The sequence below is a fragment of the Bombus bifarius genome, unplaced genomic scaffold (assembly GCF_011952205.1).
Source record: "Bombus bifarius isolate JDL3187 unplaced genomic scaffold, Bbif_JDL3187 scf7180000008206, whole genome shotgun sequence".
In the NCBI taxonomy this organism is placed as follows: Eukaryota; Metazoa; Arthropoda; class Insecta; order Hymenoptera; family Apidae; genus Bombus; species Bombus bifarius.
In genome coordinates, this window is record NW_022884510.1 from 362,172 (window position 1) to 389,915 (window position 27,744).

A 27,744-nucleotide genomic window follows, 5' to 3' on the forward strand; every position below is an offset into this window, starting at 1 on the left:
GACGTGAAGCGAGATACGAGCGAGTGCTGCCACCATTCGCTCGCACGAGTAGGTCGCGCAGTTGGTCAAACAAAGATAACGCGATAGGAACCGCTAAAAAGAGCGAAGGAGGGAAAGAGCGAGACAGAGTAAAGTTGTCGTTAATCAAAGAGAGAGAGATACAACGGATTGTGCCGTGGCTATGAAACTGTCTTATATAGATGGACACGCGCAGGCTACACGACGAAATGTCAGGAGTGTGTGCGTTCGCATAGAGTAAGTGTAGCGGTATCTCACTCTCTCGCACCGCGACGGGGTTCGGAGGTGGAGCGAGAGTGAAAGACGAAGAAGCGAGCGAGCGAGGGCGAGCGCGAGTCGGGCCAGCGAGCGTGGAACGGTGTAGAGCGAGCGAGCGAGCGTGTGGTGGTGGTGGTGACGACTGGTGCCGTGGACGGACGGTCGGTCGGCGGTCGGACCGTGGTGTGTGAAGAAGTGAAAAATTCGTAAGTGGTGTGCTGGGTTGGTGAGCTGGCTGGTTAGTGGTGATATATCGGGGTCGCGCCACGGACAGTGTCGGGGATTTTTGGTCGTCTTGGGGCCTGTTGCCGAGACGTCGAGGGACGACGCGTGGAACCGAAGAGAGAGAGACCGCGTTAAAGAGCAATGTCTGACCGGGAAAGTCTGGACGATCAACCGCAAAGTAAGGGTGAAGAAGGATCGTACGATCCTGAGTGCACGAGTGTTTAACATGTTCCGTATCGGTTACGATTTTCTAATAACGTGTTGCAAATGTGCGCGACCGTCGACATCTTTCCGTGCCTGTAGCACCGTGTGCTGCGCCTCCGGTTACCAGGACCGTCTCTTTTCCATGAGCAAACGCAACGACCTCCGGGTCGCGGTTGACCTGATCCGTTACTTCGCGCACGGTCTCCGAGCATCGCGGACTCGTTTACGTCCGATCGTTCCTTTCAGCCCTCGTGGCGTTCTGTCAACCGCCGAAAAGAATTGCTATTTTTCAACGATACCCAGGATTCAAGATGGCCGGTCGCGTATCGGCCGAGAGACAAACCCTGTCCTCTTTCCTCCTTCGGCTTACTCTCTCTTTCCCTCTGGCTCCCTCTTTACCTCGCGCCCCGTACCCTCACTATTTCTCTCTCTCTCTCCTTTTCGCTATGTTTCTCTCTTTCCGTCATATGAACACACGTACGCCTATACGTTTATGCGTGTACACATACGCATACACATATTCCCTCTTCTCTCTCTCTCTCTCTCTCTCTCTCTCTGCTCCGTGCTTTTAATTTTTTCTCTCCTCTTTTTTCTCCTTTTCTGTTTCTTTCCTCCCTTCCTCTTTTTCTTCCACGTCCGCGGCCCTCACGAGTTGAACATTCGCAACTTCCGATATGCGAGCCTCTCGACAGCCAAAATGGTCAACTCCATTTTTTCTAAATTCCATAATTTTCTTACTTGGATGAGAACCAGTATCCAATTTCTCAAAAGACCCATAAACTGCTTTCATACATTTATTTTACTTATAATATAACACGAATAAAAAAAGTAAAGTCTGAGTGAATTTTCAAGAACAATGTTTGCGATATTATCGCATTTCTGTGCTTCTCGATTTATGGAGTTGATCGATGTAACTTCAAAGCGGCTCGTGCGTTGCTTTCCGTGTATCACGACGGTTGTTTCTCCCTGGTGTTTCGTTTGAAAGTCGCGCTCACGACGAACCGTCCTCTGTTGTGTCAGTTGTGTGTGACAGGCACCCTGACCGCGCTCGGCCAGACAACCGGAATAGTCCCGGGTGAACACGCGTGATGTAACTCGCTGATCCCTCTATCTGGCACACACGTATGCGACACACGCAGCGTTACACCAGGAAAGCTAACCATCGCACACGCGCGCACGCACACACACATACACGTACACGCACATGGTGCGCGCGCGCGCGTTGACAGACGCGCACACGCAAAGCGAAGGAACCATGTCTAGCCACGATTCGCGTAAATTTCACACGTGCCATAAGCGCATCCCCACCCCAGAAGTAGCTGGCTCTTGGCCTCGAAACAGAACGGCCACGGTGTGTATCTATCTCGACTAGTGATGGGAGTAATTCGATTATAATCGAAAAATGCTCGACCGATGCATACCTCGATCATCGCTTGGTTGTCGATATTCCAGCGAGAATCGAAATTAAGCGTGTTGCATTCCACGTCTGAACAAACACTGATTACAAAATACAAATATTCCATAGGTGACACGGGGCGTCAATCAATATTTGGACATGTATCTCGACACAGGTGCTCTTAGAAGTATACTTGTTGAAACGGAGCATATATACACGCGTAGTTTCGAAAAAACAGTAAACTTGATCGATGTAACCGTCGTTGATACCGTGTAAAATTATATAATGGTTTTCATGGACGGCACGTGAGACGGTATGAATGTTTGTCAATAATTAAATAGTGTTACGGCAGTAATGCTTCCAGGTAACATTGACTGTCGTAACAATGATGCCATTCTAACCTTGATTTTAGCGTGTAGTGATATATTCTTAATATATATAAGAATATATATATATATATATTCTTTTTTTTCTTTTGTAATATTAGAAAACAATATTATTTCCATTGTTAAATAATATCATTCATGATGCGTATAGAAAATTGTGAATAACCCGGATTTTCATTAAATGTATCAACATGATTCGTGGTTATATTTTTCATTTTGGTCTCCCAAATGTAAGATTTCAAAATGTCGCGAATACGGCGTCGACCTGCTTTCATATTCCATTTGTTTTATTAATGTAGCATGAAGTTTGGTTAGTTTAAGTTTGTTGTGATTTTGGTGCGTTCCGGTACTAACGCGTTATTACGTTTCGATGAGCTACATTCATGCGATTCAAGATAGACATTCAATGTGTAATTCGGATTATCTGTTAGAATTATAGAACGGGCTGCATCGAATAGGTTATTACGATGTAAACGCTATCTAGTGTACGTTCTGCAATTTGTAAAGCATATATTTTTGGTATCTATGGTTGGTAATCAGAACATATTTTATTGAATTTATTTTATGCAAATGTTACTCTAGTAATAGTTTCGTTTGTGGCTGTTATCAACGATGATAATTTTTATCTTTTAGGATATGGAAATCCAGGTAGCATGGATGCTGGGGGGGCTGACTTCGATCCTGGTGAGTAAACAAAAATATAAAAGTCAGAAATATACACAAAGACAGAAAAGATATTTCTTATTACAATCAAAGAATGTTAGACTTTTTTCTGAGTGATAATTTGTGTTATTTTTACTACCTGCGAAACAGTCTCGTTAACATTTATGATTTATATTTACGATTATGTAACTCTAATACGAATCGAACAATATCCTTGAAAAATTATGTAACCAATTTCGCCAATATTTTAGTTAACAATATTGACCCCGAATTTATCGAGCGATACCAGAAGACTAGGGTCATAAATCTTAACGTAAATTTAAACATAAAGATAAACATTAATCTTCTCGACGGAACATGGCCATGTTTTATTTCTTGACTGAGAAATATCGTCTTGCCAAATATCTCCGACTTGCCAGAGATATTCGTTACATTTACAATTTGTCCGATACCATAAAAATCCCAAAATAATTGCGACAAGTTAGGAAACATATCACAGAGACTTTTTTTAGTCTTTTCCTGCACTATCTACACTCAAAATTGCAGATTTCTTTTTAGAATCTCCTTCGAACGATTCTCGTTTAACACCTGTGCTTCCATGATTTTCCAACTGCTCGAAAATCGTCGGCATCGCATCGAAACCGCCTTCCGTGTCTATTTTCGGTGGACGATCGAGAGTCGCGTTGCATCGCGTCAATTTCGGACCGTTCGGAAACGGATTCATCGAAAAATGGAAGTCGAGGAGAAAGAGGAGTAGAGAAGTAGCAGCAGTAGCAGGCAGCAGGACGAGTAAGAGGAGTAGGGAACCGTACTAGCGCAGTCAGCTGGTCGTGACGTCACGCGATCATGTCGTGGAGCTGAGCCTGGTGGTGGGAGGTGCAACGCTGTCACGTGGTCGAGCGGTGAAGTCACGTGGCGCGCGTGGTTCGCGAACGCAGAAGCCGGTGCGAGGTGAACGCCGATTGGTCGCCACGATTTCACCATCATGATGTGCGCATTCCATCAGCATGACGGCGGGCTCCATGAATGACCGGCACGTCATTCGTGTACGATTTCGTGTTCGACGACGCGTTGTCGTTGTTCCTTGAATATCATTGCTCTGTTGTTCAGTTCCCTGCTAAACATCATGTTTCGCGTGGTCGTGCAACAATCTATGTGGTATTGAGTGCAAGGAATCGCGATGACGACGACAATCAGTCAGCCAAACGCGATGCGTCATCGCGAGATGACGGCATTGTTACGTTGATAGTTTTTTCACCCCGTTCTCGTTATGACACATTGCCTCGGCGATTTCTCTGCGCAACGCTTCTTTTTCTTTATTTCGTTCGTCCCTCTGGTTCCTGGTCGCGATGTCCATGAGTGGTTGTGAAAGTTTCGAACTGACTATGCACACGGTGTTTCTTCATTCGTCAAACCGTCTTCTCCGACAGCGATTGGAAATCCTGCTTTAATCTTTTAGCGGTAAAGCCGGCTTGAAGTCCGTTGTACCGTGAAGATAGCGCGAGTTCGCGATCGGTCGACCGACTACGAGTCACTCGTGCGATCAATCGAGTTGGCCGCGACACGCGTGAAATCTGTGACTGATTTTCTCGAACAAACCTCGCGAGTGTTTTATTACATCGGTGAACGTGTAACAGTTTTTCAAAGTGGTCCGTACTGCTACTTTCAGACGAATGTTTATCGTGTATTTTTTGTTTCTATCGCGTAAAAAAGTGATTAATGTGGAAGTTTTGTGAGGTTTCAACTTCACCAATGCCCTTGATTTTAAAAGTACATTGAACTTGGTGCTTGTTGAGTGGTTTCATTAAAGTCCTTTGAAAGGATGTCACGTCAGTTTTGGGTGAAATTTACAAAGATGATTATACGAAGGTTTTGCAGTATAATTTGTTGACGTAGCGGGAATAGGATATTTTGTACTTTCTTCACAAGTGTTTCAATAATTGGCACAATGGGAGAAATCCTAGAAATTTCGCAGGGCGATGCTCAACAAAATGCAGTGAATGGTTGGGGCGACACTATGGGCAAAATACAGTACTGGTGCCCTGAAGGTAGCTGTTACTCAATAATCTTGATAGTTTGAGATTCGTAGCATACCATTTGTCAGAATTACTAAATGATATTGACCGTCTATTGTTGCTAACATGACTTACAATTAGTGTAGCTTGTATAAGAACAAATCATTAATTTTTTAACGTTTCTGACATTTAATTAAATAGCACATTTACGGTTTTTAAAATCAGACCTGTAGGTTATACTATTTTGATCGAATTTTAAAATTGGATTAAGTATTGTAGATATTAGTTTAAATATGTCTTAGTAAGTAATTTAAAAATATTTTAAATATGTTTCTTCTTAACATCGAAGTTAAATATCTCTTATAATTTGTGCATCTTACAGTATATTCAACTCATTTCATCGTCATTCCATCCCTAGATAATATTATAAAACTTTACATTATTGAAAGCATGCATAATTTACTCAAATTTAAGGTTTCAAAACCCGTAGTAAACGCGATAAAAATCGCGAAACTTAATTCTCTAATTTAACCGTGGTGTCTACTCTGAAAACATCCCTAGGAATTTTGTACGCTTGTCTAGGTTAGGTTGCGTGACGCAAGACCTGACACGAGACGACAAGCCTTGTTTTCTTAAACGTTGGCATTTTAGCTCCGACTAGAAGGAAAAAAGGTTCTAGGAGCTGGAACGCGAACGATGCGTCGCGTGTGTATACGCTACTGAAATATTTGCTCGATGATTCAGTAACCGTGCTAAATGTTAAGAAACCTGTGATTAAAAATAGCGGGCCCGGACGAAATAAAAAACTCGCGCCCTTCGCTCAATACTTGAAGTTGGTGAAGCTATTATTTGCATGCTTTAAAAAATGATACTTGGAATCTTAGGAAAAAAAATGTAACAAAAAGAAAAAACAAAAAATATTTGATATTTTCTTTTTTTTTTTATTTTTTTAGAGATTAGAAAATTATGTGTAACTTGACGAATCTTGGTCTTTATCGGCCGCCGTGTCTCTCACGAAGATAATTTACCGACCGTGAGAAACAGACGAACGCGGAATTCGCAGAAATCCATTGGCGCTTTCGTCACTCGTTCCGACGAATATTGTAACGAAATCAAACGGTTCCGTAGCCAGCGTGTTTCACGCTGGAACGCGTGCACAATTCGTTTCGCACCATAGAAACTCGTCGATTCGTAGATAAGTCGGCGAAATTGGAAATCGAGTCCGATCTAACCTCACATTTGCTCCAGCTCCCGAGGTTCATTGAAATCTGGCCCTAATTATTGCTTGCTACGTCAATGAGTTTGCTTCTCGATTCTGCTCGAATATATTATGACGTTTTAGATCGACTGCAGTTAGACTTTGAACAGAGAAAATAGTCGAGTTCAAACGATAAACATGACATCTTTTAATATTGTTAAGTTTGTCCATACGGTTTTTATAGGAAATTTAATGTGATGCATAAGTTGATCACCAGTTGGTTATACTCTTATACGTTATAATCTTATACATAGTATCGATCCATAAACTTACGTTTCCTCCCTTTTGTTTTATTTTTTATTACATAAACTAATTATTAGATAATATCTTTCTTATTTAATGAAACAAATGCCTTTGAGATAATAATGAAATGTTAAAATAAGCGTCCTTTATAATGATCAAACGGCCAATTTCAATTGTATTCGGAATTATTCGTTATTTAAGTAGCTATGATTTATTTTCCTTAAAATCAATTATGTTTCTATAATTTATTTTATAAATTTCTCTGAAGAGTAATGTTAGACATTTTTTGATAAAACATATAAAAACATTGATGAGGTATATGCGTAATATGTTTATCTGTATTTCTGAAACACCTGAATAAACAAACAGAGTAGACATAAAAAATCAAACTAAACTGCAACTTATTATAATATTCTGAATAGTTACAGCACGAAACATGCATTTTAAATTCAGTTAATCGATCGAAATGAAATAAAAATTTTATTTTTATTGCTCAATTATACGGTAAAAGTAAAATAGGAAGACGAAAATGTCTAATTTACTCCTATCGTAAATGTTACAATACGATAATTTACTCTTAAAGTAAAATAAGGAGATTAGAACTTTATTTTTTTCATTTGTATATCTTTGAATAATATTGATTATTCAAATACGATAATATGATAATAATAAGAAGCAATGGAAATTTGACGCATATATGTAATATCTAATATACACTATGCACAATACGTGTATGTAAACAAAGATTGTACAAGGCCTAGACCATAAATATGATCGCAATAAATATTGTAATATACATATACGTATACATTTACATTTGATTAACTCACAAATGTTGAAACTTGAATATTTATTTTTAGATCAACAAAAATACGTATTCCAAAAATTGAACTAAAAATACCAAAGATCGAAACGAACTCTGTCTGTTCTGAAAATAAAAGATTCCTCCAACTACCGGTGCCGGTTTAATAAAAGTTTAACAGAAATACATCAATAATGGCAAAAGTTTAATAAAACAATCGAAATATCGACAAAAAATAGTTAAAAATTTTATTAAAAAGTAAAAAAATTATGTTTTTACCGGAATATAACGTAAGTTTCATGTTGGATGCAATGGTACACTTAATAAACTTTTAATAATTAATTGTTCTTGTACCGAAAATTTTCAGTTGTGTCACGTGCGTCATTTACGACGGCAATTCCTCGATTATTTTCAACCTTGAGTTTTGTTTCTTTAAATAAAAAATTGACGAAAATTATAACATGTGCCGAAGATATGACAAGTTTTTTCGTTGCGTCTAGGATTGTGAAAAAACAGATGTTTTAGATATCGAATTAGTATCGATTTTTATTCAGATGGAAACACGATTATACAGAGCGTTTCCCACGTAAACAGTGAACAAACATTGAGGAATATATTGAATCTAAAGGATCGTAACGTGAAGTATCGCGAGGAAACCTGTAACTCGTTCCTAACGGTACAAAATTTCAACAAGCTCGTGTTCATCATGAATCATGCATGCGTTACGACCCGTTCATAGCGCACGAACCATCTTCTCTGTCTATCTTCGGCGATCATTGATGCGTAATGCGCAAGAAAGATGGGTCGATCAAAAGACATGGTGAAATACCTATGTGGTTAACTATAGTGGGTTACAAAAGTATTTGGACACTTGCTTAAGACTACCTCGAAGTATGAACACAAGAAAAATGTTAATATATAGTAAGAGAAAGACATTTTGATTTATCCAATTCCTTATTAAAATCACCAAAACACCGAGAGAATCAGTAAGCTGATATTCGTTAACAACTTCCAAAACAATCCGTTAACCAATAGTATCCGCTCGTAATGACTTCTGATAAGAACTGATCAGCTTACTCTTTACCTAAATGTGTAATCGCTAAAGAATATGTGAGTTGCTCGCGTAAGATAACACGAATTACGAGAGAGATTTGTTATTAAAACATGGGAAAAGCAGAGGAGGGCAGAGTCGACGTATCGAAGGCGGAGCAGCCGTCGTTGGACGCGACCGTTCATGGAAACGACGTCCCAGCGGCGGCGGCGGTGGTGGCGGCGGCGGCGGCGGCGGCGGCGACGGCGGCTGCTGCTGCTGCTGCTGCTGCGGAGACGGAGGCGGCGGAGGGTCGAGCGTAGAAGGGAGGACGGAAATATGCAGTTCGTATTGAGGCAGGTCGGTGCAGCGCCACGAGTCGCGTTCCAGGCGCAGAGATCAATGCACCCGCCCCCTTCGTGCTTCGCCGACGTCGACGTCCACGTCGAGTCAGCCTCGTAAATCCGCGAGCGACCGGGATGCGTCGACGGGTACGGGATCGCGAAGAGAGTCCTCCGTAGAATTTTCATCTAAACGTGCATGCGGAAAGAATGGGAGAAGACGTGCCGGTTACGTAAGGATTCGCGCGAAAGAGAGGTGTGCCATCAACGACGAGGATCTCGTCAACGCGTGAAAACATCTCGACGAAGATGCTTGGTTAAGAGTGAACGAGTTCTGTATAGAATGCCGTAAGGATTTGCAAAAGCGTGGAAAGAATTTTTTACGAGGATACTGGAAATTGCGGTTGTCCATGACCCTCGTTAGCGAAGAAAGAAAGCAATAGCGTGATTCGGTGTTAGTTCGAAGCTTCGAGGATAATGACCGAGTCTCGTCGAAGATCAGGAACGTTGGAGAAATCCTGGAAATCGAGAGAACTTAAGGAATTCTTCTAGAGAATGGAAAAGTTGTAAATCTAGGATCGGGAGAATCTTTCGAGGATTCTTTTCTTTTTGTCTTAGAACCTGAAAGTGGCGATATTAACGAAGAAATGGATCCTACAGAAATGGAATCTGGAGTATCCCCATGTTCGTGAGGTTTGATCGCGTCGATCTACGACTGCTAGTTTCCACCGGTTCATGATAAAGCCGAACTCGACCGGGTTCCTCGTCTCCTGATAATAAATGGTGACCTAGCAAAGTAGCGGAGGCGAGGCTGGAGTTGAGAACGGGCGAGAATCGTTGCGAGAGAAGTGGAAAATGACGGACGAGCGTACTGGTGAGACAAGCTGCGCGGAGACGCAGCTCGAGGCTGACGAAGACGACGGTCAACGCGTCAAAATTTCCTGAACGTATTATAATGAATTTACCATGGAAAAAAGCGCAGCAAACGAAAGGAAAGAGAAGAAGCGGTAAACGTACGTGTCTATGCTCTCTCCAAGGGACTGTAAATCGGAGGAGCGTGGGAGAAGGGGTGGAGGAACTGTGGGGGTGTGGGTGCGAAGAAGAGGAACGGCTGGCCGCTGATGCGATCATGCGAAGTCCATCGACCAGACGGAAGACGTTTTTCCAACTGTCGTTTTCGTCGTTGGACAGAGATTAAAGAGACTGTGATGGGTGGGAAAGGGTGTGGAGGGTGAGAAGAAGACGACGAAGAGAGAACGACGAGGGGAAGGAAGGGTGGAGAAAAGGAAGGAAAGAGAGTGCGCGAGAGAACAAGACGTATCGACGAACACGTAGAGAGAGGGATGTCGAGGACAGAGAGGCCCTTTCTTCGTGGAGTGTTCTCGACCCTGTCCCAATTTCCAGTCTCGTGATAGAGGCGGACTCGAAGGCGCGATGCTACGGATCAAACGGTTGCGAGATGATGCACACCGAGCGGCTCATAGTCGACGAAAGAAGACGTTATAAGCTCGTTCACGGTAGAAGGGAGTTATCGAGTACAGTAATCGATCGAGGAGAGGTCGAAAGAAAGGAAAAGAGAAAATAAAAGGGAGGAAGCGGAACAGATAATAAATATTAATACACGAAAGGGGTGACGAGCAGAAGGATAGGAATACAACAGGGTTCGGATGCATGAACTATCGGTAGCGTGTCTATAAGCAAGCAGAATGTTCAAGAGCAGGATCTTTCAGGGCGATCTCAGCCCTGTCCCAATTCCGGGCAGCCTGCAACAGTCCAGTACGTAATAACGAGGGAAACCCTTTACAGTTAGATCGATCGTTCGACGCACGTTTCGCGCAGGGGATCGATCCTTCGGGCTTTCTGACTTATCAGCATGGATGGCTACGTGCCTCGAATCGTGTATCGTACTTTTTCTTCTTTAAATGATTATTCAAATTTAATGATAATCTCGTAGGCTATTTTTATAGTATTAATTGTAAGAAATTCGATATTATATACTGGCAGTCATTTTTTACACAAAGACATATGTTATCGATTTAAAAATTTTACTCTATTTTTTGTTACCACTTTTAAATGATTAATTCAAACGCAATTAATATTATTTACGTTTGACATGAATTTATGATGAAATATTGCGTTTGGTCAGATTACCGTCATTCTATATGTGATGTAATTGTAGTAACTGTGTTATGTTATATTTTTCTACTCCGTTACTCTTTTATTCCTGATCATTTACCGTCAGAAAATAATTATCGTCATTATTCTCTATTTAACCAAACGAAGTCTTTAGATTTTGGAAGACCACAATTTCATTCTTCGTATAAATTTCTCTACTACCATATTATTTTTGTTGTTAATTCTGCTCTATAAAAATCAAAATACCTACAAATCAACGGTTTTTGAATACCAAGTTGTTCGTACACAAGAAAATGTTCTCCGTGTATGTCGCTAGTTTTGTCAATATCACGTTCGATGTAAAGTTTAAAGCTCTCTTATTGCCTGAGAAACCCCGTTATCTTTATCCGTATGGTCAATTTTCTTAAATCCAACAATTTATTTCTCAAAACCTGTATGCATGTATCTTCTACGCTTCTCGAAACACTTTCTACCCCGATGTAACACTTGCACGGTTCGACCGTGGCCGATGGGACCGAGCCACTTGTTCATGGTTCAAAAGCCTTCGTCTTTCGTAGGAAAGGTTAAGACGAAGCTAATGGCGCGAAAAACTAGGTAGAGGTGTATCCGATGGGCCGAGTGGGGCCAAACAGGTCAACGACCCGTTTAGTGCAGCTGTTATTGATCGACGAGAACGAGAGAGGAGGACGAGCAACATCGGTCGACCGTTTCATCCAACTCTCTCTCTCTCTCTCTCTCTCTCTCACTCTCCTGCATTCTGATCCTTCTTGATTCCCGCAGGATTCCAGCCTTATTTATCGACGAAGCTTCGTTAGAAACGAGCCATCGCCGTTTCACCTTGTCCTCGGCTAGCGATCGGCGAATTTCCGTCGTCACTTCGACCCAGAAATTCTCTCCGTAGCTTCAGGGGATCCGGCAAAGAGCTGACCCAATAAACACTGGGTGACCTCTTTCCGGACTACCACCCCTCATCCTTGTCACTCTAACCTGCCACTCTTCTCCCCTCTGTTCTTCTTTCTCCTCCTCCTTCTCTTCTTCTCCTCCTTCATCGTCATTTTCTTTTTCTTACTCTTCCTCTTACTCTTCTTCTTCTTCTTCTTCTTCTTCTTTCTTCTTCTTCTTCTTCTTCCTCCTTCTCTTCTGTCTGCCCTTCAACAAGCATAAAACAGTCATAGCAATCGCTGCAACGACCAAGACCCTTGGTCCCTTTTTTCAACCAGCGGGGAATTCTTTAAACGTTATTTATATACGTTGAATGCTATGTTCCCTATTCTGAATGGGTCTCATTGAATAGGGGGTGATTTAGGTGCTGGGAGTCAGTCGGTAGATGTAAGAGGGAATGTGGGGAAATTGGAGGATAAGAGAAGGGTGAATTGAATGGGTGGCAGGGTATTGTTTTCTCGTTTATAGGAACTGCTCCTTTTTCCCTTCCGTTGATGGATATGGAGTCCTTTATTACGTCAAAGGGGTTGTATGAATATATTATAAATGGTAATACGAGACGGTTTTACGGAAACGGTAGCTGTGAGGCGTAAAGTATCGATGAATATTAAAGGTGGAGTTAATTAGATTTCTTTGATGGTTTTAGGCCAGCAAGGTCAGCAGGGTGAACAGGAGTTGGCAACGAAGATGCTGCAAATACAGAGCAAAAGATTCTATCTTGATGTAAAACAGAACAGACGCGGAAGGTTTATCAAAGTAGCCGAGGTATTTCTGAAATTATTGCTAGCGGGATCCTCGGTTAGCCACGTTTAACCATCCATCTAACCATGTAACCCTCAACTAGTATTTTGGATTATAGATATTTATTTTATGCATTTATGTGAGTATTAAGTGTACATAATGCGTACATAAAATGCCCAAAGTAGGGTATTTTAAACAATTTTATAATAGACGAATTAAATTAGATGATTCTATTTCGTTTATCGCGTTTACAAAAATATGAATTTACATAAATATCCGTAATGTAATTACTAACATTGTAGGTATTGTGGATTATAGGCAAATTACAACTGCTTGAATTAAGTTTGAGATGTTATAATTAAAAATTAATTAATAATTACTATATTTTAGGCTATCTAATTTTAATTTATATTCTGTATATCAAACGATAATTTCTATCAGTTAAAACACAAAATATGAAATGAAATAAGCTGGTCAAAAATGAAGCAGTCTTTAGATAGAGATCCAAATTCTTGTGACTTAGTCACCGCCCAACAATACCAATTGAGGGTTAAAGGCAGCGAGATACGTTTTTTCCCCTCTCTTCTTTCTTAATTTTTGTTTGTTAATTTAATGCAAAGAAAGAAGGAAGTAAAGTATGCTTGTGTTTTGTAGATCGGCGCGGATGGGAGGAGAAGCCAAATCTACCTGGCACTTAGCACAGCATCCGAGTTTCGGAACTACCTTTCGACGTTTAGTGACTTTTACGCATCTCTAGGTAAACTGCAATCTCTAATTGTTATGAGATTTCGTTCGATGCGATCACTGATACGTGCCTCAAGAGAGAATGTCGTATTTTGTCAAATAAAATTGGCTTGTACACGGTTAGAAAAGATTTGCTTTAAATCGTAATTTGTGTGTTAGCACGTTCACGTTCGCTATACATAAAGATGGATTTTTATTTTCTATGAAATATGTTGGATCGATTTAGCAGGAGAAACTTGTGTGTAAAATTGAATTGAAAGCTCTTTAACTAGTGATAATCGTTAATTGTTAATATTTTTATAATTTTCTTCTTTTTTTGATGTTTGGTGTAGGCTTTTTCCAGCAAACAAGTATTCCTTTTCCTCTTGCTTTAGGCGAAGAATATTAAAATTGTATTTTTTGTTGTTAAAAGTTATTAATAATGAGACAGAATTAAGAACAGCTTGGTCCTATAAAAGAAATTTCCTCTTAGTAAATATGCATATGTCATTTTTACCGTTAGTATACTTGAAAGTATAAATTTTTAGAAATTAAAATTAGTTTAACTACTGTTGTTTGAGTTTGTATTATTTTTTTTTTATACATAACTTTCCTCTGTGTAATATATATTTATAATAGATACAACATCAAGTATAAAGATTTCGAAAGATGAACATATATATGTCTCTGAGTCAAAAGTATCTTGATATGCTGGTTGTGAGTCAACATTAGCATGAATCACGAATTGTTGACTCAAAGTCGTGACAAGTGAATTACGCATGTTGAGATATATGCAGTATGGATTACAAGCTTTTCTTTCAAAACCATTACAGATGCCAACTTGAATATGCAATGACTTTTCCTGCAATTGAATAGAACATAGGGCCCAATCATTTAATATACCACACATTACCTTAAAACTACTGTTAAGAGAGCAAAGGAGATTCTCTTTATTTATTTTTTATAAAACTAAATATTAATTTTTTTTATTCATTTTCTTTTTTTATAACATGACATTTTTTTGTATAAACTTTCCTGAAATACCTGGAAAAGTCATAAAAAATGTCTAAATAAATGTTTCGTGCTTTAAAAGTTGTATTACATGTGTATTCAAGTGTAATGTCTGAGCACTTTAAACACTTTTAACTTTATTAAATATTTCATGAATATTGTTTCAAATACTTGATAATAATAACGAAACGATTGAAGCCACGATACATAGACAATGTACAGGTATATTCTAATTTTCGTATTTTTCTTTAATATAGGAAGAATGGCCATCGCTCAGGCTCAATATATTTATATAGACCTACAAAGAGATCTAGTGGCTAGATTGCTTCAAGAACATTCCATAAAACGCTTCCCGGCACAGAATATGTTTACTTTTATATTTTGCGATGTCTCTGTAAAGTTTTTATTGAAAAACATATTTTTAATTACATAAAACGAAATATGAATACTTTCGACAGAAATTGGGCGATTAAATTATTTTAAGTAATTAAATTCGATAGGATAGGAAAGATATAAATATTAATATACCATTCTATGTTAACAAACAAATGCGATGCGTTGTCCTTTATTGGCCGTTCCAGAAAAATGTTATTATTCGAAAAAAGTTTAACATAATATCTGCGATAATCTCAGAGGAAGCAGCATGTAACACTTTATTTAGTCCAGCGTATAAATTTGTAATTTAAAATTATTCTGATTCACATGTAGGTCAGAACGGACAGTGAACCTGTTACGGCTTTTGTTTTAAGATAATATCTAATTTTAACGAAGAGAAACTATTTATTATTCAAGAAGTTTCATAAATTAACAAACATTCGAGCTCAATCTGTATCTGAGAATTATGAAAGCTCAAAGAATCTTAAATATTTCAATGTTTAATCTCAACTTACTAGTATTTGTATTAATAAATTAAGATATATTAATAATAATTTTAAATATTTTAATATTTAAGGTTCTTTTTTTACTTCAACAGATACGACTATCTGAATCTAAAACTGTCGAGTGCTATATATCATCGTATTAAGGATAAATAATTTGTTACGATAAATGAGAATAGGGAACTAAAAGGACACAGATGACTAAAATTTAATATGTACTTCTTTCCTGTTCGAACCGTCAAATCTGCAGGTCCACCAAACTCGGAGAACGTGCCAGATGATGGGAAACTGAAGTCGGAAGTAATGACGAAGGATAACAGGCGGTATTACTTGGACCTCAAGGAAAATACTCGCGGCCGTTTCCTGCGGGTGAGTCACCCTGTATGTACCAGCCAATGCATTTACTTTCTACACTAAGTGATAAGGAAGAGAGAGAGAGAGAGAGAGTCTGTCCCTTGTGGATATCGTCTTGAGGTGAAAGGGTCAACCTTATCAGATGGTAAAAAGCATTTAAGAAATGAAAACTCCGAAGAAACGTGTCGAAAAAAAAGAAATGATTTGTTCGAACAAATCGCTTCCACCGCGCACCTGCTTCAATTCCAAAGAAAATCTATAGTGAAATATTCGTTAAAACGATTCTATTGGTTGCACAGGTGTCGCAGACGATAACACGAGGAGGACCTAGGACACAGATCGCAATACCAGCACAGGGTATGATCGAATTCCGTGACGCTTTGACGGACCTCCTCGAAGAATACGGTACGGACGATGGCGGTTTCAAGGGTGACTTACCAGAAGGACGGTACATGCGCGTGGATAGCAAGAATTTCTATTTTGATATCGGCCAGAATAACCGTGGTATCTACATGAGAATTTCCGAGGTACGTGCGTATCGCTGGCTAAAAATACGGGGTGTGTCTTGACATGGTTGGACACATTGTCGTAGGGGTGGATTCAGGGAGAAAAAAGAGTTCCTGTGAACGTACGGCCTATTTAATAAGTGGTCTCGAATAGGAACCGCATTTAAATCATTCTTTACGTCAAATAATTATTATATCACGATAATAAAATTTCCATATACAAATTGATTGTAACATTATAAAACTTAGAACGAATAGATGGGTATTTACGGAAATTAAAAATATGGAACCAAAGTAGACGATTATTTTACTCACGAAATAACACGATGAGTACTAAATTCTAGGTTTATTTATATATTGTTCGATATTATGCGCATTCTGTGTATTTTTCTACAGAATTCTCAAATTTCCTATGTATAGCGTCCAAGTTCAAGCAAGATTCCAGATCGGCAAGATTCAAAATCATTTCGTTTCATGTAAAATACGTTATATTTGTCCAATTCTTAATACTACTACATTTCCTAAACTATAATAGTGTAAGAATATAATAAGAATTTCGTTAACCTACATCGTTATTAGAACAGAAACGTAATTACTAGTCGAAAGCCAGTACTAATGAGACACGCGTTTATGAAAGCATTTTACTATGAAATAATTTCTTGCCTACTAATTAATTAATTGATTGTATAAGGTAGTTGTAGGTACATCAGTACAGGGCAACAATTCAAGATACCGTAACGAAATGAACGTATCCTATAGTTTGAAGTATAATAAGCTAAACTGTTTAATAAAAAAATAAAAAAAAGGCACGATAAAAGTAAGAATACATTTTTACAGGTGAAGACACACTTTAGAACAGCAATCACCGTACCAGAGAAATCCTGGGAGCGTTTCCGTGATATATTCGCAGATTACTGCGAAAGAATGAGAGAAAGAGGCGCTGGAAGCAACGTCGGCATGAACAGCGGCGGTGGAGGAAATGTCTTGCCTGAGGGGAGGGGCTCGGTGGTGGCACAGGTACCATCACCATCGACCTCACAACAGCCTAACCCCAATCCAAATTTAGACTCTCCCTTAATGAAGTGAAAAAGGCTTTAACTTAACTCGAACATTGGAATTATAACCGTAACTCGTTTTCAAGTCATTAAGCGAACTAAAGGAACTTGTCAGAGTCTATGCCATCGTCATCGCCATTTTCATCGACATCGACATCGACATCGACATCGACATCGACATCGACATCGTCATCGTCATTGTCACCGTCACCGTCACCGTCACCGTCATCGTTATCGCCACCGTCACTATCACCGTCACTCGTCGTCAACTAAAAACACCAAAACTCGCCTGGAATGGGTTCTATATATAAAGAAATATATATATCGTCGCGGAGAATTCATACGAACGGCCAGTGCCGATTGTTCAGCATAGAAATTCGAAATTGCACGCAGATCCGATAGAGAAGGGTGCCTGACGCGAACGATCCATAGGTCGCGCGTCGACTTTCGATCTATCGGCCACCGCCAATCGTGGGAAAAAAGGGGGGAGGGGGCAGAACAAACTGGAGGAAGGAAAGGAAAAATAAACGATGAAAGATAGTAGATTAAAGGAGAATAGATGATGTGTGTGTGTGCGCGAAACAAAAAAGGAAAAAAAAAAAGTAAACGAGTCTGCTGCTCGTGCGATTCCACGAAAGTACGCAACGACGGGATCGTGGATATATAGAATTATTGCGCGATGTCCTTAGGTGGATACGAGTTGCCATCGATTAACGTTATGAGTACTACCGTTCATTTCCTGAGCTATTCCTCTCTACCACCATCGAATTCATCTTAATTCGTTAATTTTGCTTGTTTCTTCTCGCTTCTGTGAAATTTCTTACGAAAGATCGGCTGTCGGGTTGATTTATAATTTCGCTCTGGTTACACTCATTAATTCCAACGAAAACAATGAAAGAAAGAAATACGATCAGTCAGCGGGAAATGAACCGTAGTGGAGATCACGTTACAATTGAATTTGATCGTTCAGAATTTATGAATAAATGAATAGTTGTTATATTAACGATTATATCGCAGGGAGAAAGGAGAGCGTGGTGTGGGTAGTCGCGTTGTTAGACTAAAATCCCGTTGATCGCGGAAAGCGGGCCAATCATTTGTTGACTTAACCGAGAAAACGAGATAAATGAACGTGAGCATGAAAATCTCGTCGAACGGATCTCGACTGTGAAGTGTTCTTCGTACACAGAGTAAACGAAACTTTGTTTATACGTGCTCCTTTCACGAAATTCGTCCCGTGTTTTTCTTTGCGCGCGTATAACGTGCTCGCCACTTATGGTGCTCGTTACGGTCGAGTCAAAAGAGAGAATGGGAAAAAAGTGGTTCGCTCGCTTGACGCGTGAACGTCGAATCACGATCTAGCAATCGCGACGCCATATACACTCGTTTACAAACTGAACGACGTCTCTATTAAAAAAAAAAAAAGTAATTAATGAAATAATATATAATATAGGTGAAAAGAAAAAAAGATTCTAGCCGAATACGAATCCCTATGACATGTATATTATAAAAAGTTAATTATGTTATGTTTTGTTTCATCGATTCGTACGGGAAAGTGCGCACGCAGACGCAGATACAAGTCTGGTGTCCGGATTATACAGACTCCAGTGCAGACATACAACGGTACACGCATAAATCATACAGAACACACACACATGTCGAGACATTAGATAACGTAAACATACGCATACACGCAGTTGAAGGAAAAGATATAGAACACACAGAAAATATACGGAATATGATAGCTCCCAGTATCTGTCTCGCGCTACAGATCCACACACACAACACACACATGCATTCATTTCTACATACACATAGAAATATTCCATCATGAAAGACGAACGGTACAAGAGACGGTGTGCACGCGTACGTAATTACGTTACGTTTGAGTGACGGCCGAGTTCTAACACAATTGCATATTAGGTATGTATTATACGAATGCATATTAGGTATTTATATAGAATCTATATAACTGTATAATTGTAACGAAATGCCAATGTCCGTGGACCCAGGCAACTGTATCACCTGACAACGCGCGATCAATCGAATTGAAGGTGTTGCGGGCTTGCAGTCGCTTAGGTCCAGCCCTTGGACACAGGAAGAGAAAAAAGAAAAAGAAACACGTGACAGGAACAGGAACAAAAATGGGGAAAAAGGAAAGAAAGGTGGGGAGAAAAAGGTATATATGATACGAACGGAAAAGAGAAGGCTAGCGGAAGATAGAGAGAGATAATATTCAAAAACGAACGACCGTGTCGGAAGGAGAATTAACGCAGTCTAGTTATTTCTCTCAATGGAAAAGGAAAATCTTAATACGCTTTGATTCTGCAACGCTGTGTTAATATCAACAATGATAATGAAAGAAAGATTTAAAAAAAAAAAAAATAATAAGATGAAGATAAATATCTATCCGTTCTCTTGCGTTTCTTCGTGATCGAAAAACGATTAACCGAAATAATAATCTAAATATATTTCGCACTGGTGCGGAATAAGAGAGTTCGAAAGCAGCGGAGCGGCATAGATGCATTAAACGCATAAAGTGCTATTTAATTAATGGAGGACGCGTTCCGATTCGTGCGTTATCGGCGCGTTTACGTTTGAAGAGATGAGTAAAATTTTATTTATTTTTTAGCAATGAACCTATTATCTATTTCGATAAGATATTTCTTTGATTGCATTTCCTTCGAAATCAACAATTTCGGCTGGTCTGAATTTACTTAGCACGTAGGTTTTGATGATATAAATATGAAATATAAATCACAATAACAAATTCGAATACGCACGAGTGGGTGAATCAACGAGAAAGATATTATATCCCGATCCTCTTCAATTTAAGGATAGTTTGAACTAGATCGATGCACGCATCCCTTCTTCTACTTTGTCGTAATCATCATCTTGTGATATTATCGTCGTTTTAATTTCTGTTCATTTTTTTAACGTACCGTACGATTATTACTTATTGGTCTAGATTAAAGAAATTAGCCAAAAGAAGTATCCTTCGAATGAAATTATTTTTCGCACGTATGTCGTGTTCTTTCCTTTTTTACCAACTTTTTTTAATCTTCTTTTTATGCTTCGTCAAACTGTTTCGTCGAGTTCAAGGGGGTCGGTGAACCCGCAATCTGTGCACAAGAAATATAAAATTGTCCAAACCGAGCGTTCTGATGGAAACGGCAAAGAAAAGGCATAAAGGAAAATTGTTCAACCGATGCAGATGGTGTGACATATTGTGATCTATAAAAAAGTTACAAATTACAAAGCATCAACAAGTAGTAGATATTTAAGATATAAAATATACACAACACACGTACACCTACGGTGATCTAGACACAACACTGTCTAACTGATGTACGCGATCGCGTGTATAGTACACATACATTAAAAACATTTAAAAAAAATAAACAAACATAACATGTTATTAAAATGAGGACGACTACAGCGTACCTAACTAATAAAAAAAAAAAGAAAAAGAAAAGAAAAAACAAAGAAACACGAAGAGTCAGAAAGAGAGAGAGAGAGAAGGGGAGAAAGGGAGAGAGAGACAGTATAAAGTAAAAGAGAAAAAAGATAACAGAAAAGAAAAATCGTTTGACACAGTAAAAATAATAAGCAAAGTAATATAAAGGAAGAAGGGAAAAACGAAGAATGAAAAAAAAACACGACACTCCTGCCACGCAGCGAGTCTTTAGACAGCTTTAAGATAATAATTATAAATGATAAATAATAATTATTATTAAATAATAACGATAAACTTTCTATATGTTGAATCGTGTCTAGTGAGAGGTACTCTATTGAAGTAAAGCAAAAAAAAAAAGTCTACTATCGCCACACACGGATTAACACAGTTTATAATTGATCATTAGTTGTCTATCGAATGTTCTTTTTTCATATAGCGGAGAAGGTGATTGTTAGAGAATAGCTTGGTGTTTCGTTTGCTGTTTTACACGAAAAGAAAAAAAAAAAAAGAAAAAAAAACGTTGCGCGGTTGGTAATCGGCGAACCTTTTTACCAAATGTTGATATGAACGAGAGGGAGAGAGCGATCGAGAGAAAGAGAGAGAGAAAGAGAGAGAGAGAGTAACAAGAAAAAGGTAGCCGAAGATCCACACCTACGTTTATATTTGGTGGGGCTTTTGACCACTACTGTTATCATTATCACTGCTATTATCACGTAGGGTTTCCATACCAGAGCCGTGTTTCGCAAGCTGTTATAACGCGTAGAGAACCAATGATAAAATACCCTGTTAATAACTAAATATGCGATAATCAATCTCCCGATAGGAGACAAACAGAGAGAGAGAGAGAGAGAGAGAGAGAGAATGTGCACGTGAACTTTCAGTAATTACGCTACACCCGTTCGCTGGTATGGCTCTCGTCGTCCAAAGACGAAAGCGTTTTAGATAATTTAATCCATCCCCTTCACACGCATCAAATTCCTATAAAACTAATTCGCGCCGATGTTTTTCTCGCATTGTAAAGCGCTGTTTTATTCTCGCGGTTTGTAACAGGAGATTGAACGACGCCACGGTATGAAAACCCTGCGCTCGCTGCGATTATTCTTATTATCATTATTATTATTATTACGATTATATTGTCATTATACTTATTATTACGATTACTCTCCTTATTATTACTATTATTACTATTAGTACCATTATTACCAGAGAAAAAAGGAAAGAACCACCATCATCAGTTCGTGCCCTGATTATCGACCAGTCAGGACTAGCCTCGAGCGGGCTGATTTTTTAATTTTGTTTCTCTTTTGCTCCCACATATTCGTCTTTCTTATTATTTTTACCCTTTACACGCATTTTTAACACGCACCGTCGATCTCACGTTTTTTTCTCACGCGTCTATTTATCCTTCAATCTCGTTTCACTTCTTTCTATAAATTTTAAACAAAGTCATATCTCGTCCTTTCTCTGTTTACTTATCTGTTTTTATTATTCGATTTTCCTATCGGTTTCTCGTTTCTTAATCGTTTCGTTAATCGGCCCACTCAGCTCTGGCATAAAACCGGTGTGTAGACCGTACGCGCAAAGCAAACGCTATGCAAGAGAAATGGCAAGATAAAAAAAAAAAAGGGAAAGAAAAAGAAGCGGAGAACAAGGATCGAGCCGGAAGATCGAAAAGTGGCGCCAACTCGTGACTTCGATCGACGACGTTAGACATTTTTTCCGTGAATTCTCGCGAATCGACGAATCGTCTTTTTTTTTATTTCTTTTTTGTTTCTTTTTTCCCTTCTTCTACCATTTAAGAAAAGAGAAAAAAGAAACAAAAGGGAGAATCATCTTTTAAGCATGGCGTTTTCTTTTCTTCCTCTTATAGCGCGCTCTCGCGTGTGTGCATGCGTGCGTGTATGTGTTCATGTGCGTGTATACTCGAGATAATCGATGAAGCGAGCTATCTATTTACAAAAAGGGAAGGAAAAAGCAAAAAGATAAAAAATAACACAAGTACTGATCGCGGGGACGATGCAACCTCGGAGACGAGTTCGGTAGACCAATTTTTATCGCTCGCAGGATAAAAACGAAAAGAATATCAAATTTCCTTAATTTATAAATGTATAACTATGACGAAACATGTTAGCCGTAGCACTCTAATAAGATGGTATTTAAAGGTGCTGGGTGCAATTGGACAGTTCAACCCATTTTGCGGATAAACATACTTTTCGGAGTAACATTATAAATTTCGGACGATTTATTTTACTGCGACTAATTGCGTAAATGCTACAAATGTTCTGTTAACCCTTTGCATTCGGTGTACGATGTCCACTAAGCACGCATTTCTTGAACGATCTAAGATTAAACACGCCGATCGGATTTTAATAGATTTAATCTTGTATTTTTCAAATAATGGCACGAAATGGTGTAACACTTCAAAGGAACGCAATAGCTTTTACAATCGCCCCTTCGTTATCGTCAATCACGTATTAAATGTTAGTTGGGATAGTTTTGTAAAGTTGCTGACCGACTGACATACGAGAAAAATTGGACAATGCAAAGGGTTAATAAACTGTTAGCCTGCTTCTAGTGCATACATATATATATACACATATAAATACATACATATATATTTCGTTTGAAGAAAGTCGTGCACAAAGACATGATAATGACGATGAATCACTGCCTGAAATATCACGGCCTTCATCCATAAAGGGTTCAAATATTTTTGGCAAATGGTGCATACTATTTTTCATTGAACATAGTTAAAAAAAAAGAGATTTATTACAAATGCAACTGTTGTGCCTTTTTCATCACGTTGTATTGTATTATTTTTCTTGATAAGCTTTGGTTAATGAACTTTGTAAATAGTTATAAGGAGTAATAGTAGATCTATTTCCCAGTTCCGTATATTTCGCCTTAATGTCCATAGCACTTTAGCACTCTGCATTCGAACAATCGAAGAATGCAACGAGCCGATAGATTACGGTGCCAAAGCCGAATCTTCACCTAACGTTCTAATTGACCAGTCAGTAATATTCGTTTGTAACTACTACTAACCACCCATTCCTTATGCGATACTTGAAATGTACAATTCTAAAACTTTGATCCGTCTGTTCGATACGATACAAACCCTGAGAATTCATTGTAATCTAAATCGAAATTTATCTAAGTATTCCGAAGGAACGCAACGGAAAAGTGAAATCGTACCCGTTTATCTTCAAGGTGCATCGTCCCCAGCATCGGTGTGATGTTACAAGAGACGTTAAGAACGCTAGGAACGTTTAAAAGTCCGCTGCTCTTAAACGTTATTTATTTCGAGGATCGATATCAGCATAATATTAATTGTTATATAAAAAAAAAGAAAAAGAACTAATCGAGTCAAGTTTTCAAAATGTTACGAGCACGAGAATGATCTGCTGTGGATATATGGTTCATACTAATTATTTCTTCGAATCAACGTTTTTCGCCATAGTTTGTAATATTTTAATATATTAACTATTAAAAAAAAAAAAAATGAAAATGAAAAATGAATAAGGCGAAATGATGGAGAGTAAGTTCGAGTTGGAAAAGGGCGAAAGATCGATCGACGCGTGCTCGTACGGTACGAGTGGATCACACGCGATGGCGATACTGTCGTCATTGGTCGACCATATTGTAGATAACGGTTGTAGACGATCTTTCGCCCGCATATATATATAAGGAACGATGCAGAAAGAGTGTTACTATAGAAAAAAAAAACCCAGCAAAAATAGAATAAAAACGAAAACGAACCACTTGGCGTACACGTGTACACGTTAGACACTATAATATGCGTGTACGATCGTGTACGCGTATATTTGTTGGGGTTAAATAATTGTATGATTAAAAAAGACGAGAAAGTCAAAAAAAAAAGAGACAAAAAATTTGGGGGGAGATAAAAGGAGAAAGAGAGAGAGAGAGAGGGAGAAAGGAAAAGCTAGAAGAAACACTAACGATAAGAGAAATCAACATTCATTTTAAGCATAACGGCTTAAAATGAACACAGCTGTCCGTCTATTTGACTTGTGTCTTCGACGAAACAACTTCGATGAAAACAAAAAGGAACTGAAAAAAACAAAAAACAATTAAGAAAAAAAAAATAGAAACACTAATATTACGGCTCACAACACGTTTGAAAACAAAAACATTAAACGATAAAAAAAAATTCATCGCCTCGATGTTAAATGTAACACGTTTTACAAGGTAACAGAGTATTTCATTTTATAACATTTCTACTGTCTATACTTTTACCTGGACATTTTCACCGTGGACGAAAAAAGAGCGAAGCGTTCCATATAATCCAAAACCAATCCCCACCCTCTGCATCTCCTTTTCCCGTCGATAGAGCAAATAACGATTGTGCACGTAAATCGCGCGTGGAGACACGTTTTTGCCGTAAACCTCTCTTTCAACGAGGATTCTTTGTATTTACAAATTATTTTACATTTCCTATCTTTACGGAGAAAACACGTTATATGCGATTGTTAAAACAGAATATGATTCACAACAGACGAATTACGCATGGTTCCATAGAACCACGAAATTTCTTTAGATTTTGCAACAAATACGTTAATTGTGCTTTTAGTTTAAAATATAGAAATCTTTATATTCTATAAAGCTATTCATCTAACATGTATATGAAAGGTAATTAAAAAGATATTTTTAAGTTCTTAGATAATATCGTGTTTTTAAAATTAATTCCTCGTTGAAAACATTGAAAAGAAACAGTTTCATGTTTATTGCAAACACGTGTCACGAGAATAAACCGTAGCTCGATCTTTTATTTTTTATCTCTTATTTCTTTATTTCTTTATTTCATGGAAGTTGCAATAAGAGAGGTCAATGCTTTTTCGACATTCGCTTTCGATATTCTAAAAGAGATTTATCGTTTCAGAGGTCTCGTTGATACTTCGAGACCGCTTTTAAACGTGAATCCAGTGAATTGTGTTAGAAAAGGAATATTTTATATCCTTAAGATGTACCACGAAGAAACTATATGGATCATTACGTGCATAAAAACATGTAGGAGATAAATGTTGGTATTAAACGATTTTAATCGCTTCTGTTAGAGGAAGAAGAGAGAAAGAGAGAGAGAGAGAAAGAGAGGGGGAGAGAGAGAGAGAGAGAGAGACATATTTCAAAATCGTACTTGACAAAGATTATGATTAAATCAAAAGAGTACTGTTACTTAGAATTTCGTGATGAGTGCCTATTTTTGATCATGTTATTTATGCGCAAGGTGATTCGTGCTTCGAAGACAATCTATTGCTATTTGTAGGGTGAAATCCAATGAAAAATGTAAGAGAAGACTATATCTACGATTCAAACGAAATCTAATTTGTTATAAATCTTTGTCCAAAATATCTCGCTTAAAATATATCCATTTGTAACTTCTTCCACTTTGCAAATAGCTATAGTTGGTCGCGACTATGCGAGTCACCCTATAGAATGATTAGAGTTCCCGGAAGAAATAGAGCGAATTATGAAAAAGTTATTTTCGATATGATTGTAAACGGTCGAACTGTTCCCGCTATAAAGGTTTTATTTAAATTCAGTGTATGTTCTTCCCGGCACTCTGTCGTCATTCCTCTTTACAAACGACTCTTTTTAAGGTATATACTATTCATCTAGCCATCAGAAGCTCCTGCATTCATATATTGGCTTCGACAGGTAACACAGAAACCTGCTGGCGTAAAGAACAAAACGGAAAAGCGGCAGGCCGATCAACGGCAACGCGAGTCCTTGAAACGACGCAAATCCCTGCCACGCCAAGCAGAACCGTCCACCATCAGTCCTGAAAAATCCATGTCCGCTCCTGCCTCTCAAGTCCCGACAACCACCGATATCCCGTTGTCTTCTGGTTCTGCTATAACCACGTCAAGCACGAGCAAAAGCACGATGTCCGAAGAGAATGTTTCTAGCGGTTCTACAGCATCACAGGAGATTCAAGGCGTGCCGCGCTTAGAAACTGTCCAAGTTTAAATATCTGCGATGGCGTTCTGTACGAGCACGCATGCGTGCTGATCGCGTGCAAGCGCGAGCGATGGGCGCGTAAGGAACCGACAAAAGTCGGCGCGATCCAATTCAGAATGCACAGCTCGAGTGTAGTATCGTTTAATTTGTTGTTTTGTGTTCCATACTTCATGTATCGCGTTTCACGCGTAGCTTCATTTCCTTGTAAACATACAGATTCATTCAAATCTTACGGGAATAGTTCACTTGTTTGATTGTCGAAACGTTTAGATTCATTGCAAACGAACACAGGTTTCTAGTTAATAGAGCGAATGGTGGTACGTGCGCGTGTATTCCAACACTTCTACTGTATCAATGGAGTTTTCTGCTAAATTTTTTTATTACTAAATTTTTTTATGTTTTTTCATGTTCTAATTTTTCTATTGTTGTCGAAAACTTTCTGCATGCGAATTTTATCAACCGCTAGAAGAAAATATATTGATAAATTGTAATTCGAATTTTCGGCGCCATTATTCAAATTTAAAATTGATTTAATTACATTCTCCACACAAATTTAGTTCATTTCTTTCAAGTTGACGTGATTATATCGTGTTGTTAAAAGTTTCTTTGTTTTTAAAACTTCGAAAAAATTGAAGTAGGGGAAACATTTATATGCGTATTCGTTAATATATTCGGGAAACGGTAATTCTTATTCTTAATATCAATCTATCGAAATTGCATAATGCACCATTCTTTCCACAACTTGACAAAACAAGGGAACCCTACGTAAGTGTTGTTGAGCAGAGAAAAGAAGTATTGAATAACTTGATCTGAGTTTCTGTTCTTTTTTTCTCAATTGTTTAAGTAGAGATGGATCGGTATCGTTAAATACTTTGCTTGTTTTAACACGAGACGATAAGTTTTATAATAAAGACGTCTGATTAATGGTTGGATATGACTTGAGATTCGCGTACTACAACAAACATACGAAATAAAAACCACCTGTTGTATGCGAACTATTTAAGTTAATTATTACATTCTGTTCAAAACTATTAAATTTATATTATGCAGCTAGACAGTGATTTAATAAAGGTACTTTCTTTTGATACTACAACTTTCAAATCTCGATTTTCTTTTATTGTCTTAT

General features: G+C 38.4%; 1 protein-coding gene across 8 annotated transcripts; it reads left to right on the forward strand.

The window, feature by feature from the left end:
* Nucleotides 1–214: 214 nt before the first annotated feature.
* LOC117210502 (transcriptional activator protein Pur-beta) lies at nucleotides 215–27,711 on the forward strand. Of its 8 annotated transcripts, none has more exons than XM_033453597.1 (9): nucleotides 1,946–2,056; nucleotides 2,231–2,276; nucleotides 3,121–3,171; nucleotides 12,564–12,682; nucleotides 13,313–13,415; nucleotides 15,521–15,651; nucleotides 15,924–16,151; nucleotides 16,968–17,147; nucleotides 26,316–27,711. In XM_033453597.1, exons 1-9 carry the CDS (start codon nucleotides 1,961–1,963, stop codon nucleotides 26,625–26,627), a joined length of 1,266 nt encoding a protein of 421 aa, XP_033309488.1. In that variant the 5' UTR covers nucleotides 1,946–1,960; the 3' UTR covers nucleotides 26,628–27,711. The 8 variants fall into 8 exon arrangements, with proteins under 8 accessions (XP_033309491.1, XP_033309492.1, XP_033309488.1 ...); XM_033453598.1 differs by having other exon boundaries at nucleotides 15,521–15,639; XM_033453600.1 differs by lacking the exons at nucleotides 1,946–2,056; nucleotides 2,231–2,276 and adding an exon at nucleotides 215–679.
* The last annotated feature ends 33 nt before the right edge of the window (nucleotides 27,712–27,744 follow it).